The sequence below is a fragment of the Trichosurus vulpecula genome, chromosome 8 (genome assembly GCF_011100635.1).
Source record: "Trichosurus vulpecula isolate mTriVul1 chromosome 8, mTriVul1.pri, whole genome shotgun sequence".
Taxonomy (NCBI): Eukaryota; Metazoa; Chordata; class Mammalia; order Diprotodontia; family Phalangeridae; genus Trichosurus; species Trichosurus vulpecula.
Genome location: NC_050580.1, coordinates 149,019,777 through 149,036,866, shown reverse-complemented (window position 1 = coordinate 149,036,866; position 17,090 = coordinate 149,019,777). Strand labels below are relative to the sequence as shown.

Sequence of the window (17,090 nt, the reverse complement as noted above, 5' to 3'; positions counted from 1 at the left end):
AACTATATTCATCTCTGAAACCTGAGTACCTCCTGGATTCAACTGAAGAAAGCACTGGAAAGACTTAAGAAAATGAAAATATTTTAAGGAAATTTTGCCAAAAAGAATAAACACAACCCTTCTATCACTTAGAAGAAAGAAAATTCATTCTGAAAGGTATGAACACGCAAAAATTTGTCACTTTGGATGCAATCAAGTCTTGGGGACGGTGAAAAGACAACCTGAAAAATAATTGTGGAAACTTTTTTAGAATCCTGCTTCACATCACCAATCAGAACTGGATCTGTGTGAACAACCATGGCTCTTACTCCTACTCCGCAAGTCACTGACACTAGAATAAAACTTCAATGATCTCTCAATCACATTTCAAGACAACAGCTGGAGCTCTGGAGCTCTCCTGGCATTTCATGACTGCCCATCTAGCCACATATTCTTCTTGCCAAACTCAACCAGTAAAACTCACAAGCATATAGGGAAGACTCCATGAGCAGACAAGCCAATTCTTTAGTGGCCACCATCAGGCTTTCTATTTCTATAGGTTAAAATTTGGTAATTTGAAATAAAATTCTGTTTTTACTCACCTGCCACAATGTACCCACAGAAATACTCTGTTGCAATTCATAGATAACATCTGGCATTTGTATAGCACTGCTTCCCATTATCTCATTTGAGCCTCACAACAGCCTTATAAGGGAGGCATTTCAGGTTTTGTTATTTTCATTTTTAAAGATAAGAAAACTGAAACTTAGAGGCCCATATTTATACAGCTAGTACTAACAGGAAGATCTGAATCCAAGTCATTTCTGATTCCAAACTCTGCCCTTTTTGTACTACACCAGATGTGCCAAACTCAAGGCCCACAAAACTCTGGAGTGCAAACCAGATTCAAATGTAGTTCATAAATGTTTAATAAAAAAAGTAAAAATATAATGTGGTATAGACGATGTTAATCTGTGGTCTTCTAAGTCAACATACAGCCCGAAGTCATTTGTTTCTATCTGACACCACTACACCACCCCATGCTGCCTCTCTGAAAGCAGCATAAACTGCGAAAGTCAGTATTTTACAATCTTCTTTAGTAACTCTACTGCATGTGATAGATAAGCAGTATGCTGTAAGAAGTAGGAGGTGCTCTTGGTTACTGTGGGTTCTGCCCACATATTATAGCTGTCAGCACAGAATGCTGAAGATCTTGCTCTGATAAGACCACAGCTTTCATTTAGCACAGCCTTATCATTGGATGGATCAGATGTTAAGCTGTGTACAATTTGTATATGTACATGAAGCCCCTTTATCCTTCCAGACCTCAGGATGGAGAAGGTTCTAGTATGTACTAAAAAAAAAAAGTTAACTCTGTATAAAGGGCTGCTCTGAGAATCACTGTCAGCTGATTTGGCAAAAACATGAGCAGAGGTTCTCACTGACATCTTTAAACTTAACACACCAGGAACTGAAGCCCCAGCAGCTCTCAGCTCCTCTTCTTCAATTATCCTGCCCCTCTCCTCTGTAGCCTGGAGAGCGTCAAGGCCAGGAAGAGGACTGCCAGCATTTCACAGTTCTGCTGTTCCAAAACTAAGAGCCAGGCAGGACAAGAGGTTCAGGCTGAGTTAGTAGGAAGCTATGTAAATTATGTTCAGTGTTTGCCAGGGGAAACGGCTGGTTGGAAGGCCATTTCCTTCAGCAGCTCATAGGAGCTGTGAATCCTCTTACCTACAGAGAAGAGTAAAACCCTCCTTTTAAATCCTCTGGATACGCAGTGGCAGTTTTAATATTCTGGGTACTTCCAAATGTGGCTGTGGCCTTACAATTACCTACATTAAAGACTACTCAATCAAACTGAACAGCAAAATCCAGCATGGCATCTTGAAGCCAAGAGAGCACATACCGAAAATCAGAGTCTTTTGAGACAACATCTATGTAAGAAAGAAGAGTCCATTCCATAATCTACTGCCTTCTTCCAACAAGATGTAAACCTTTGTCTCTTGACAAGAAGCCAATATGAACCTATACTGCACAAGCTTAGAACATTGTGCCATTGTACGCTAATAAAATAAGAGAACGACAGAAATAAAAAAAATTTGAGACTCTGGCAAAATAAGATGGGAGAAAAGGCATGGTGGGAAGTTTCCTATACACTTTTATGCCTTAAAGTGAAAATAAATATAGAATTCAATTTTCCTATTGCCCCTCCACCCAAAATAAGATATACATGTGTATTTCCTTTGTCACCTCTACTGCATAACTCTATGGGGACTTAGAAGAAACAAAGATGCAAAGTAATGTAAGGGATAAAGAAAACTGGGGCAAAAATGCTGGCAAAAGAACATGGATTATTCTTCACCATGAAATGCATTAAAGGAAGGTTATCTTGTCAGAGTCTTAATCCTTCTAAAAGAATACATTTTGTCTAACTGGGGCCTGTAGGCAGCAATAAATCAGCCTTAACATGAGGGAACAGAAACACCATACTTCACGCTAACCAGTCACAAGCACAACAAAACTAAAAGAGAATAATCTCAAAACCACTCTTTTCTGTTTAATAATTCTCATTTACATTATTCTTCAAAGAGCTCCAGGCATCTGTGGCATATATGCACAATCAGGATTCACTATCCTCTCCGGAGGGCAAAAATTATTTTTTTCCTACTTCAGAGTAGTACCCTTTTCTTCAGGACAAAATGACTGGCATGTCATGACTAAACTATCAAGTGACTTGGGATGGATAAAGATAAGCTGGAACAGAGCCTGCCAGCAACCTGGGCAGGCCTCTTGTCCAAGATTACTCACAGGAGCTGCCAGTTCAATGTGGCAACAAATATGTCACAGAGGAAAGTAGCTTAGGAGTAAATAACCAATAGGTATCTGCTGTTCATGGGCACAGTGGCCACTTCTGAAAGGAACCAAGGCCTAAACTATACTGTTATAAGCTCTCCTCCTCTTTGCCTAGCTGATCTCCTCTGAGTCCTCAACCTGCCAAAAGCAGTCACATACAGAAAGCACTAAGTACAGAAAATACAACTATCTCAGCAACTTCTACAGAGCAGAATTCTATCCTACGCATCCTAGACACTTAGTAGCAGTGGGACCCTGGACAAGTCGCTTAACCTCTGCTACCTTAGTTTCCTCAACTGCAAAATGGGAATAATCATAGCACCCATCACCCAAGGCTCCTGTGAGAATCAAATAAAATAATATTTGTAAAGTGCTTAGCACAGTGCCTAGCACAAAGTAAGCACTTAATCAATACTTGTTTCCTTCATTCTTCCTTCCTAACCCATGGTTAAAATTAAGAAAGCCAGAAGTAAATTGTTCTAATCAAGGACACTACTCTAACATGTTCTTAATAATGGACATAAAACCTACCTTGAAAACAATACCAAAGTGCCCAAGGCTTTTCCCAATTTTGGATTAAGAAATATCAGAACCTAGCTCTTCTACCTCAAGTAACCACTACAGCTATGGAGCCGAGCTCAGAGACTGCATTGATCTCATTTTGTGTTTAAGTACAGGCAAATCTTCACCACCAGTTCTTTATCAGCAAGTAACATTTGTTAAGTGCACTGGAGAGGCAAGAAACTATACTATCTACTTCCTCAATAATCTTGGTAAAAGTTTAGTGGATAGAACTGTTCACATTAAAACTCCTGAAAGACCTATCAATGGTAAGCAGTAAATAAACACTGCAGAAGATTTCTTTTCCGATCCTATTTCTGATCGTGTTTCATATTCACCTTATGAATCCAAATCCCAGCAGCCGTTATCAACCCTGGGTCATTACTTCTCCTTTATCAAATAGTTCAATACCTAACTTACTCTCTTCCTCCCCACTCCAACTCTTGCCCTCATACCAGGTAACATGAACCTGAACCAGGGAAGCCTCCCAAACAGGCCCCTTCAACAAATCCTTTCATCAAAGGATTCTGAGTCACCCTCTATTAAGAAAACAGAGGCCAGCCTCCATAAGCTCTTTCTCTCTACATCTCCAAAGCTCTTGACATCAGCTGAAGAAAAGGTGGCCTTTGTCCGTGACAAAACTAATCCCTCCGCATGTATCCTTGACCCCGTTCTCTCATTTCCCCCGGCAAACTGCCCTATAACCATCCCACTGTTCTCGAATATTCAATCTCCCCTTCCAATGACTCCTTCCTTGCTGCCTACAAACACGACTAGGTCTCCCCCATCCTTAAAAATCCTTCACTTGACCCTACCATACCCTTAAGCTATCATCCTCTTGTTTCACAGCCAAATTCTGAGAAAAAGCTAGCTATTCTCATAGGCTCTATTTCCTCTCCTCTCACTCACTCCTCGACCCTTTGCAATCAGATCTCTGACCTCAACACTTTACTGAAACTGCTCCCTCCAGACTTTCCAATGATCTTTTAATTGTCAAATGCAGCGGCCTTCTCTTAATACTCATCCTTCTTAACCTCTCTGCGGTATTTGACATTGCTGACTACTTTCTCCTTCTGCATATTTTATTCTCTTTGGATTTGCATAATATTGATCTCTCCTGGTTCTCCTCCTACCTTCCTTCTTAGTTTCCTTTACTGAATCTCATGAACGTCCCCCTCGCTAACTGTGAATATACACCAAGGATCTGTCCTGAGCCTTCTCTTCTCTCTCTACTGACTCTCTTAGTGGTCCTCATCGGCTCCCATAGGTTTGATTATTCTATCTATCCAGGTGACTCTCACATCTATATATCCGGTCTGGTCTTTCTCCTGAACTCCAGTTCCACATTTCCAACAGCCTAGTGGATATTTTGGACTGTATGTACCCTAGGCATCTCTAATTCATATGTCCAAAAATAATTATCTTCCCTTCCTCACCACTGCCACCAACTCCTCTTCCTAACTTCGCCAGCTTTTTCTGTCAAGGACACCACCATACCTCTTGTCACTTAGGCTCACAATCTTAAGAATCATCCTCTACACTCTCCGTCACCCCTACTGTAAATTATTTGCCTACATCTTATTGATTCTACCTCCCCAACATATCTTCTAACTATTACCTGGGTCTCCATTTGCTCAGCAGTCCCCATAGTTCAGGCCCTCAGCACCTTTTACCTTGGTCCTGCAATAGCCTCATAACTGATCTTGTCTCAAGTCTCCCCTTTTTAATCTATCCTCCACACAGTGCCAAGGTGATGTTCCTAAGGCAGTAGTCTGACCAGGCTCATTAAACTCCAGTGGCTCCCTAGTTCATCTAAGATCAAATATAAATTCCTGTTTGGAATCGAAAGCCCTTACAACCTGGCTTCAACCTAACTTTCCACCCCTATTAACTTCTCTTCACACACTCTGTGGTCCAATCCAATTAGCTTTCATACACATGACACTCAGTCTCTGTAGTCTGTACCCCCTCTCCTATACCTCTTAGAATCCCTAAGTTCCTTCAAAGCTCAGCTCAGAGCTGGCCTAATATACAAGGCTTTCCTCTTCCCCACAGCTGCTAACCCACCACCCACCCCAATTACCTTGTATTTATTTTGTATAAATAGATATATTGTTTGCCCCTATATAATATGAACTCCTTGAAGGTAGGGACTTCTGTTTTTATCTTTGCAGTCCCAGCATCCAATAGTGCCTGGCACACAGCAGGTATGCCAATAAATGCTTATTGACTGATTAATGAAAACTGCAAAAAAGGAAGAAAAAAAAGAAAAACTTCTCTCGCTTACTTCTGAAGGTTTCAAGTTCTTTCTGGACGATGAAACAGATAAAAGCTCTGTCACTTGAAACGAAAATTAGAATGTATAAAATCCCAAGTATTTCAATGCAGGTTCCTGTAAACTGAACTACAAGGGTATGGAGGATTCTTGTAACCTCAAGCAAATCAAATCTTGATGGCCTTGGTTTACTCATCTATAAAACAGGAATTTATGTTAACTTTATGAAGCAATAGGGAAACTACAAATAATGTAATATTCTTCAAATAAAAGCAAAATAAGACACTATTATGGAAATCAAATATTATATTTCACCCTCCTAAAGAATAAACATGACAAAAAACACTATGTTCTTCTGATACTTAAAAAATGTAGATGGGTTTTTCCTTAAGCCACATTCAAATGGGTTTCTGATAAAAAAAAAAATGAAGATAACTCTAAAGATAGTCAGACACTGATAAATGCTCTTATCTTCTTGGGAACTCTGAAAATTCATTTAATCTCAATGAAATATGCTGGAATTTTAAGAAAATTGCCTAGGGTGCCACTGGCTTTTCTGTTACATTTAAGTTCCCAATGAATTTCAAAAACTCCTTATGCAAGGGTTTTTGTTGACACACAAGATCTTCAGCTCATACTTTTCAGACACTGTTTTCATACCTCCTTTGGATTTCTAGGTCTATATGCTAAGAAGTATTTTGGACAAAGTAGAACAGACATCCCATATTTTTAGATACAAACAAGAATCTAGTATCTAATTTTGCTAAGTTAAAATATTGTTTCCTTCATCTTTCAATTTCTTGCTCAGCCCCACAACAGTAACCTGATCTTTATAAAACTCACTTCTATAAAAAATGTTTCATTCTAGTTGAAGCTTGAACACTATCACAGAAAGGAACCCAAATAATAATCCTTTTCTTCACTGGACGACTGTCTTTCTCCTACTGATGTCATAGCAATAAAATAAAGGTATTTAGTAGCAGAATCAAATCAGCATAGATTTGGAGTCTTGATTATTATACTAGTCAGAAGGAAGAATGGAGTAAGGTCAACAGCAGGCAAAAGGAGGATGGCTTCAGGTCAGAAGATGCAGAAAAATCAATGACACTCGAGATTTCAGACATATCAGATTGATCACTGAATATAGTGATAAAAATAACACATACGGATATACACACAGAAACAAAAGCCACCAACCCAACTTTTTGTTTGAAAGCCTGTTAGGTCTAGACTAGACTATACATGTAAGGAGAGAGCTATGCTCACGACCACAGCTGCTAATGGTTATGGATTTGGCAATCAAAATGTCTTTTGTTAAAAAAAAAAAAAGTTAACTGCCTTACTATTGAGGTTACAAACCAAAGCCTTGATGCATTGTTACAGTCAACATCCTCCCTGCTGTTTTTGAGAGCTTACATCTGCTGCTGGCAGATAAAACGCTGGCAAACAGCATGGGTTTCTTCTAGGGGAATGCAAGAAAAGCTTTACTAGATAGCCATCCTTTCCCTTCCTCTCCACAGTCAAGCCCTTAAGGTCTCTCAGTTTCACTCCTACTCTTGCGAGGGTTGAGCACTGGCCACTGTTGAGAAGCCTGGAGGGATTCCCTTTGGCATGGAACAACCATGCCAGCCACACTACCCATGGGGGATGAAAGGCAGATATGTTCTCAACCTGGGGAAAAACATTTTATATACACATTTTAAAAGCCACTTTCCCAGTATGGGCCACACTTGACTTTAAAACTCCCACTAATAAAACCTCTCCTTGGATTTCAGGGAACTCAGACAATCATATTATGCCAAAGAATAGTTAATGTCTACAATATTTTAACTTATCTAGGAAAGGCTAAGGCCACAAGATAGGAAAATAAATAATAGTGCTGGGCTAAGGAAAGGGAAACTAAGCAATAAAAAAGAAAAGAGCTAACCAAAGTCATACAACATATTACATTTAAAAATCTCTGCTTTGGTATTAGTATTCTAATAACAATAATGATGATGCTGATAATAGAAAATGTTTACATAGCACTCTAAGGTGAGGTAGATCTTCTTTTAAGGATCATTATCTCTAGATAATAATGAGGATGAGGAAATAGTAACAGATGAGGGAACTGAGGCATGAAGAGGGTATGAGACTTGCCCTTGGTCACAGAGTTGTATGAAACAGAATTTGAATTTATGTATCTACCTAATGCTATTCTTATTGTACCATGCTGCTTCTCAGAAATGTCTAAGATAATGACATACAATATAGTAGTGAAAAATGGGCCTTTTAAGACAGTAGGGAACAGGAGGTTTATGAAATAAATTCCTAAGTGCCCCTTTTTCAGTTATGGAAATAAAAGGCAAAACAGGCCTGGACTAGTCCTCTCTACCTGATACCCCATTTTCTCAGAAGAGAGAAATAATACCACTAAAATAGACTAAGTATTTGCTGTCCATACCTTAAGGAACATTACTCCAAACAGACCCAGGTAGGCCATCTGGATGATCTTAGCAGTTCACAATGGACAAATAAAGATCCAAAACCAGATCTTAAAAAAAAAAAAGTTAAGATCTTTACACAATGAGGACACCCATGATAAGACCATCAGCTCCGAACACATTCAAGTATTGTGCTCAATAACCAAGGACTAAAAGTGGAAAGTGGGAACTGGGTACTTGTTTCTGATGATAAAAAAGACTATAAGCTTCCAACAATTTGGTATAATGCTAAAAATCAAGGGAATTCATAAGGAGAGTTGCCAGTTTCTAGAGCTGGGAACAGATGGGAGAATTGCTACAGGTCCAGAGGTGACTCATAGAACCCTTAGGAGAGAAAATATAGAACCTAAAGATGATGAAAAGTGCTGATCTCACTGGGCACTTCTGAAGAGCCAAATGCTCTGTTATTATTTGATATTTCCATTACTCCAAAAGTACTTTACACTACGGAATCCAAGTCTTCCACCCCTTCCTGACTGATTTAGAGAGGCTAGAAAAGAAAAAAAAACTGGTAGATATGCTCTTATGCCTGTTGCCTATTAGGGTGATTTAAGGCGAAGAAAGTATCTTCTCCAAAAATCTACATCTATTATTTCTCTCTCTCTCTCAAATTTTCTGTCTCTCTCTCACAGACACAAATACAAGGTAGCATCAGAAATCTGATGTGATTCTCTTTTAAAATATAATTTAACTGGGATGGCATATTAAAATAATTCACACATAGATGTTAGTGACTTTCCTCTATACTTGAGGGAAACAATGAAAAAATGAGAAAAAAAATCATAGAAAAGGAAGCTGTAACAAGCATGGGGGTAAGGGGAGATATGAAGACAGATTGTGTTTATTTCACAATTTTGCCTAGAGCTAGGCCCCACTGTTTAATGGAAGGAGTCTAGACAAGTCAGAGAATAAATAATTGGGTGTGTATGTGTATACAGCATACATGAATATACTGCTTACATGCAAAAAAGGCTAAGGAAATAGGGTTAAGGAAAGAGACTTTACCATCAAACAGAAATAAGAGCATGGACACCTTAGAAGAAATGCTGTTTTGGAAACATAAAGAAAATAGCTTTTATCTCCTAAAACTGTCTAGATGGGAGAAGCAGGGAAGGGGTATAAAAAGAAAGGTAATAAGATAACAATGAACTATGAGAAAAAAGCCTGGAAAGGGAAAAAATTCCACTGTGAATTATTTAGCTACAGAATGTTTCTTTACGAGTGATGATAGAAGCTATAGAGCTATATCCAGAAAGCTAGACTGTTAGAAAGGCACTTTAAGCATGGTCCAGGGATGAACTTCCCCACCCTGGATTTCTTCCAGCATGTTAGTTTATAAAACACTGAGATTCTAGATTTTAAGACTTTATCCTAAAGATCTTCAGCTCCCTCTGCTGTTCACAAATGTCCTAATTTAGGTCAGACCAGAGACAAAAGAACATAAGACTGACCCTTAAAACATATTGGCCATAACCATAAGTCTTTGGCTTGGACTGCTTGCCTCAAGGGCATAAGCAATTACATCTTATTTTCTAATAAGTTAATCAATTTGACAGTTAGAGCCTTCTTTCCAACAAAAAGAAAAGTAATTTTAAGGATAGATTCTAAAGAGGGGTGAGGAAGCAAAGTCTTGCCACATTTGTTGCTAGGATTTTGGTAGCAACGTTTTGTCTTCTTTTTCTCTCCAGGTACAGATTGATAATGTTCCTTTTTCCAACAATGTAGACCTTTTGTAAACCAGGAAATACAATGGCACATATTTAAGTTCTCTCAATTCTTGCCTTGTTTTTTTCATTCCCCAGCAGCTCCTTCAAATATGCTTCTCCATATCTCTCTAAATTCCAGTTGATATTATCTAGGATCATAAGATTATGAGCAAGAACTGACCTTGGATTATACGTCCACCCCCAACCATTCCCTTTTTCCTCTTCTCATTTTATAGATGAGAAAAAATAAGCTCTGAAAAGGTGAAATGATTTGTCAAGGAAACAGGTAAGTAACATCCTAGATTTAAGCCAGATCCTCTGACCCCAAATTTAGCGTTCTCTTCATTTTTCACTATGCCAAGCCGCTTTTTTCCAATCTCAATGATATTCTGTGATGAAGCATTTGCAGGTTAGCTCTGCCAGTATATTTTTAGAGAAATAAACCAAATATCTTCCCACATAAGTATCCCCCACTCACCTGTTCCTTAAATTGCTCCTGAGGCAAGCAGTCATTAAGGTCCACACAACCAAGGAGACATCCTGATGGATAATCCCGGGGAAATTCCAAATCTAAATCAAGGATATCAAAAACAACAATGTAAAATTCTCTCTTCTCTGACACTGTCCTAGAGAAACCAGTTTTGAATTATGAGTGGATAACTTCCATGGGCAGCAAAGTGGCACTGTGAATAGAGTGCCAGGCCAGAAGTCAGGAAGACTCATCTTCTTGGGTTCAAATCTGGCCTCAGACAGTGACTAGCTGTGTGACCCTGAGAAAGTCACTTAGCCTTCTTTGCCTCATCTGTAAAATGAGCTGGAGAAGGAAATGGCAAACCATTCTAGTATCTTTGCCAAGAAAACCCCAAATGGAGTCATGAAGAATCAAGTACAACTGAAATAACTGAACAACAAACTTTTCCATTGTTATTTTCTTACTATGAAGAGTCAAGGAATTTGCTGAGGTTTTTATTTGGCACAATTCTTTTTTTTTTTTTTTTTTAAGGAAAATCTGGTGAGTTCCTGATTTTTCTACCGAAACACACGCAGAGATGGCAATGTTTTTCCTTTCAAAAATTTCTGTTTCTATTGATACCTTGTGTTTTCGTATTACTTACATTTTTAAAGGTTTTTCCCCTTTCCCCTTCCCAGAGAGCTATCACTTACGACAAAAAATAAAACAGAAACAGAAAAATGTTCAGTAAAGCCGACACATAGAAAAAGCCTACTGTTGTGTTCAGTGTTCTCTACCCACATTGTCCTACATCTCCGTGAAGAAGCAAGGGAAGTGCCTTCTCACAGGTCTTCTTTGGAGGAGCCTTGGTCATTACAATTTCAGGGCATTCATTCTTATCATTTCATCGCTGTTGTCCTTTCCACTTTCACTGCTGTGATTGTTGTGTACACTATTTTGCGGGATGTCCCTATGTTACTTTGTATTAGTTGAGCTACGTGATCCTTGGGCACTGTGCCTTGGTTTTCTCAACAGTGAAAGGTTGGATTTGATGGCTTCTAAGTTTCCTTTCAGCTCCAAATGGATACTTCTGTTATTCTAATATAAGTGTTTCAACACTTCTCTGTACTCTTTGCATGTATTGCCTTCCACAGGCAATACTGCCTACAGTATAGTACTATTGTTACATCTATGTACCACAAATTCCTTAGCCGTTCTTCTATTGTTCCTCGTTCTTTATTACCAGAAAAAAATGCTGCCATAAATATTTCCTTCTATATAGGACCTTTCTACTTATTATTGACCTCTCTAGAGTAGATGACTAAGCCAGCGGAGCACTGGGTCAAAGGATATAGTCAATTTAGTCACTTTCTTAGTAGAATCCCAAATTGCTTTTCAGAATGGTTGGATCAATTCACAGCTCCATGAAGAGAACATTAGTGTCCTTGTCTTTCCACATCAGCATTTTTCCTTGTAATTCTACTGTCTCACATACTGTTAAGTCTCACATTCCAGCAGTCCGAGACACTGCTGACCCTCTGACAACAAAGTGACAACAAATATTTAATAATTTACCTATTATGAAGATAACAGTCCTCAACCTCAAGAAAGTCACATTTTATTATCCCAGTCGCATATTTAGCACTTAAAACTTGCTGGATTTCACTTAATCAGAGGCATCCAAATTTTTTTAGCAACAGGCCACATGATCAGAAATCCATTTGTGCAGCCCATATTAATTTTTTTATTGATAACAATGGTGAAATACAGTTGGCAAGCTATGAAAAAGTATGAATGTTTTAGGAATAACATAAAAGCAGTCCAAAATTTTTTCTTCAACTTCATTCATATAAAAGTTCACAGCTAGTGCTAGCCATTGACCAGTTTTGATCAACTCAATGAAAATAATGAAATTTAGTAGATTAAACTACTCCTGAGCACTGCCAAATGTACTACTGAGTCAAACAAAGTACATCTAATTCTGACTCTAGGCTTACTGATGGTGGCTCACAGTCTTGATTTGGGCAATTTTGTGAAAGAAAATGTACTTCCTCAGAGAAAGAAGCTCAAAATTGAACACAGAGCTAGCCATTGCAGGCTGTTAGGAACTACTGTCTACTAGTGGATTCGCGCTAGCTAAATAGATAGAATTTTTTCACTAAAAATCTCAGGCAGGCTGCATTTGGCTTGTAGGTCATGCTGGATGTATGGTCCTTAGGACAAATCGAAATCTGGCAATAAAGAAAAGCAGCTGCCACAGGTATCAAGAAAAAAATTATTTCTCTGGCAAGAGAAACCATAAAAAGTCAAACTATAGATTTTTTAAAAATTACTAGTTATAGCAGCCCTTTCAGACCTATCCTTTGAAGGAGGTATATGCTAATGATTGATTTTTGGTGAGGCCTTAAGTACAGAAATATTGTTACAGCATAACTTTAACTCTGCCTCTTCTGATTTTTAAACCTCTTTTTCAGCTTCGTCCTGGACCTCTTTCTGCTTCTTCAACAACAGTGGCAGAATGGCAGTGGAAGGGGCAGAGAATACTAATATTCCAACCATTCTTAGACCATCTACAAACAATTTAGCTACTGATTATATATGAGAGCTTTTTCAAATGACCAATGAGTGGATAAATTATTGAAAGGATGGAATCGTATCAATCATGACGTTTTCACTATAAATGAAACCAGAAGACAAAAGGAAGTTGCAGCTACATGAAAGGATGGATCAGTTTCAACCTGGGAGAATCAAGCAATGGAGTTGCCTTTGTAGAGCATCCTAGAGCAACAAGAATCATCATTTCCTGCTGCAGAGGATGTGGGAAAATTGAAACACTAATGCATTATTGGTGGGGTTGTGAACTGATCAAACCTTTCTGGAGAGCAATTTGGAACTTTGCCCAAAGGGCTATAAAAATGTGCATACCCTTTGACCCAGTCATGCCACTTCTAAAGCTGTATCCCAAAGAAATCATACAAGTGGGAAAAGGACCCATATGTACAAAAATATTTATAGCAGCTCTTTTTGTGGTGGCAAAAAATTGGAAATCAAGGGGATGCCCATCAACTGGGGGATGGCTAAACAAGTTGTGGTATATGAATGTAATGGTATACTATTGTGCTATAAGAAATGGGGAGCAGATAGACTTCATGATAACCTGGAAAGACTCATATGATCTGATGCTGAGTGAGGGGAGCAGAACCAGGAGAACATTACACACAATTACAGACACACGGTATCTGTGATGACTAACTTTGATAGACTTGGCTCTTCTTAGCAATGCAAGGTTCTAAGACAACTCCAAAAGACTGATGATGGAAAACTCGATTCACATCCAGGGAAAGAATTACAGAATCTGAATGCAGATTGAAGCAATCTATTTGCTCTCTTTTTTTTGTTTCTGTTTTGTTGTTTCTTTCTCGTTGTTCATTCCATTGGTTATAGTTCTTCTTTACAACCTGACTATTGTAAAAATTTGTTTAGTGTGAAGGTATATGTAGAACCTATATTGGATTGCATGCCATCTTGGGTGGGGAGTGGGGAGGAGGGGGGGGGAGAAAATTTTTTTTTTCAGTCTTCAAATATCTTTATTGGAAGGCCATGCATTGCCTTCATTTACTGTATTTCAAATCACTGTACATTTACTTTAGTGAAAACACTGCCTGCATTTTCTAGTACAAAAAAAAAACCTAAAAATTGTTTCAGGAATGTAGAGAAATATCCAACTTAAATAGCAAAAAAGTGCACCATAATTACTGTTGCACTGCAGTCATTTCTGCATCTCCCATGTTTCTTAAATAACTATCTTGTCTGATAACACACAATATAAAGAGCAATTATGAAAAAACTGAGACATTTACATATACTTCTAAAGTCTTATTGAGAATATCCTGTTGGCATTGGATAACCTATCATAGGTGCAGCTGCAGCAGCAGGATATGCATGTGCCTGTTGGTTCATGCCATTGTGCATATTTGGGACATTATTTCCATATTGCTGTGTACTGTCATAACCATTCTGGTAAGTCCCTGTTGGATTACCAGTCCTAAAACTAGTCTGTATACCAGCAGACACAAAATTACTTCCAAAGCTCCCACTGGTGTAACTTGCAGCACTGTAGACACCATTCTGAGTTTTTGCCCCAAAATCTCTCTTAAGCAGACTAGAATAACCTCTGTCATAATTTTCCCTGTCCCTAAAGGTATTTAATCCACCCCTTTTGCCCGCAGAGTGTCTGTCCCGTCGATCATCCTTCATGCCTCCTCTACCCCTGGAACGACCTGAACCTCTGTCTTCAATTAACTGAAGCAATTTGGGATTGATTGCTTGATTAGCCTCCCGAAGAACAGAGATGAGGTCGCTTACTTGTTTTATGTTATTAGGTGTAAAGAAAGTGTATGCTGTGCCTGTTTTGGTACTACGGGCAGTTCGTCCAATTCGGTGGATATAATCCTCTGAAGAGTTAGGGTAGTCATAATTGATGACAAATTTCACATCTTCCACATCTAGCCCTCTAGATGTAACATCTGTGGCAATCAGGATAGGAGCTTTTCCATGTTTGAATTCATTTAGAACCAAGTCTCGCTCCTGTTGACTCTTGTCACCATGGATACCCATTGCAGGCCACCCATCTCTCCTCATTTTTCTGGTAAGTTCATCACATCTTCTTTTGGTTTCCACAAAAACAATAGTTTTATTTTCCTTTTCGCTCATGATCTCCTCCATCAATCGAATAAGTTTCTCATCCTTTTCTACATCATGACACACATCCACAATCTGAAGAATATTGTGATTTGCACTCAGTTCCAAAGCACCAATGTTGATGTGAATGTAATCTTTCAAAAAGTCTTCAGCAAGCTGCCTCACTTCTTTTGGCCAAGTTGCACTCCACATTAGGGTTTGTCTGTCAGGTCTTATCTGATCAACAATCTTCCTGATTTGAGGCTCAAAGCCCATATCAAGCATTCTGTCTGCTTCATCAAGCACAAGGTAAGTTGTTCTTCTCAAATTAGTTTTCCCGCACTCTAAAAAGTCTATCAGTCTTTCAGGTGTTGCAATGCAAATTTCTACACCTCTTTCCAAGTCCCGTATTTGTGGTCCCTTTGGAGCACCACCATAGATGCAAGTGGATTTTAGACGACATGCTCTACTGTATTCAGCAGCTACTTGCTGTACCTGTTGGGCCAGTTCACGAGTTGGCGCCAGCACCAAACAAATAGGCCCATCACCTCTCTCTAGGAATGGCTGATGATTTATATGGACAATGGCAGGCAGCAAATAAGACAGTGTTTTCCCTGATCCAGTCTGTGCTACTCCAACCATATCCAACCCACTTAGAGCAACAGGCCAGCCTTGGGCTTGGATAGCAGTAGGTTCAGTAAAGTTCTGCCTTGCAATTACATCCATGACATTTGCAGGAAAATTTGCTTCATAGAAATTTAGAATTGGTTTTGGGCAGTTGTGACCTCGTACTGTAATTTCTTTGCTCCTTCGATATGTATCAACCTCTTGTGCTGTGCGCCTAGCCAAATCAGGATGTTCTTGATAAAAATTCTTTTCAAATTTGGGCAGTTCTTCGAGATTCCATTTCTTTTTAATGAGTTTCTCCCCAGGGTTTCCAAATTTCTTTCCAGATAGAGGTCCTCCTCTACTTCCTCCAAACCTAGGGGCCCCAAACCCTCGATCCCGGCCGCGGTCTCTGTCACTCGAGTATCCAGACATGGCGTCAATGGTTGCGGCTGGAGGAAAGCAACTGAGGAGAAGCGGGAAATCACAGGGGAGGGGGGGGGAAGGCGGCTTCGGCGGTCGCAAGGCCGTGCGGGGGCGGTGGCTGAGATGGAGGCTGCAGCTAAAACAAGAGGAACCCAAGCCGGTGGAAATGAATCGGGGGGAGAAAATTTGAAACTCAAAAACTTGAGGAACTGAATGTTGTAAACTAAAAATAAAAATTAATTTACTAATTAATTTGTTATAAAAAAAAAGGAAGCATCATTTCCTGGGTTACTGAGTGATCTCATACAGCAGCGCTCATGAGAATCAGCAAGGTGATCACCATTCATGAAAATAAGTGCAACATCTGCATCAATGTGTATTGCAAAGAAAAATGAAGAACAATTTTAAAATTACTAACACCTTCCAAATTAAGTCAATATATACTTTAATACTCCATGACTTTAAAGCAAAGGTCCCTTTAGTAAAAGGTAAAAGACATAGCTCAAGAGTAAAAAATTGAAAGGAACAAAGGTTGGTAGACTAGAGTCATAGATTAGACAGAAATCTCATACTTTCAGAAGAGTTGAGGCATAAGATGAGATGAACATCAATTAACATAATAAAAAATGAAGTTAATTACATTTTAATGACAAGGAAATGACTGGCTACCAACATAGAAGAAAATTTCAAATCAGCTGTTTTGTGTACACTGATGAGAGGCCACTGATGACAGTAAAGACCAAAATCAATACCAGACTAGAGTTATACAAATGAGAAGCTATGGCATGCAACTGACCTGTTTAAATGAGCTGCTGCTGCCAAAAATGAGAACTAGATGAAAGAACAAATATTGACATAGGCTAGTACCCTTCCTTAAAGACATTTAATTGATTTAAATCAATCATCGCAAGGCCAAAAAAGCACGGAAATGGCCTCATCTAGCAAATCCTTATATCTCCCAGAAAGAAAAAAGATATGGCAGCCAGGGGAAACATCAGTATAGAGCATGAACTCATGTGTATGCTCTTATAAAGGAAGACAGTAAATTAGGGACATTATTGCCTCATAAA

General features: G+C 38.9%; 2 protein-coding genes across 5 annotated transcripts in view; both read right to left on the bottom strand.

Annotated features, from left to right (window-relative positions):
* TRIP4 (thyroid hormone receptor interactor 4) overlaps positions 1-17,090 on the bottom strand; it is a 45,961-nt gene that overhangs the window by 5,980 nt on the left and 22,891 nt on the right. For all 4 annotated transcript variants that reach the window (XR_005008938.1, XM_036734642.1, XM_036734643.1 and 1 more), the window contains one exon: positions 10,336-10,427. Coding sequence is in view for 3 of the 4 variants with exons in the window: in XM_036734642.1 (XP_036590537.1) it covers positions 10,336-10,427 (92 nt within the window). In the remaining variant the exon portion in view is untranslated. The remainder of the gene's footprint in view (positions 1-10,335; positions 10,428-17,090) is intronic.
* LOC118828193 (probable ATP-dependent RNA helicase DDX5) lies at positions 13,870-16,074 on the bottom strand. The gene has a single exon (XM_036734641.1). It carries the CDS (start codon positions 16,027-16,029, stop codon positions 14,185-14,187), a length of 1,845 nt encoding a protein of 614 aa, XP_036590536.1. The 5' UTR covers positions 16,030-16,074; the 3' UTR covers positions 13,870-14,184.

Bases quoted from the DNA above. Each gene is read 5' to 3' on its own strand.
- LOC118828193 (XM_036734641.1), bottom strand. From the start codon at position 16,029: ATGTCTGGATACTCGAGTGACAGAGACCGCGGCCGGGATCGAGGGTTT.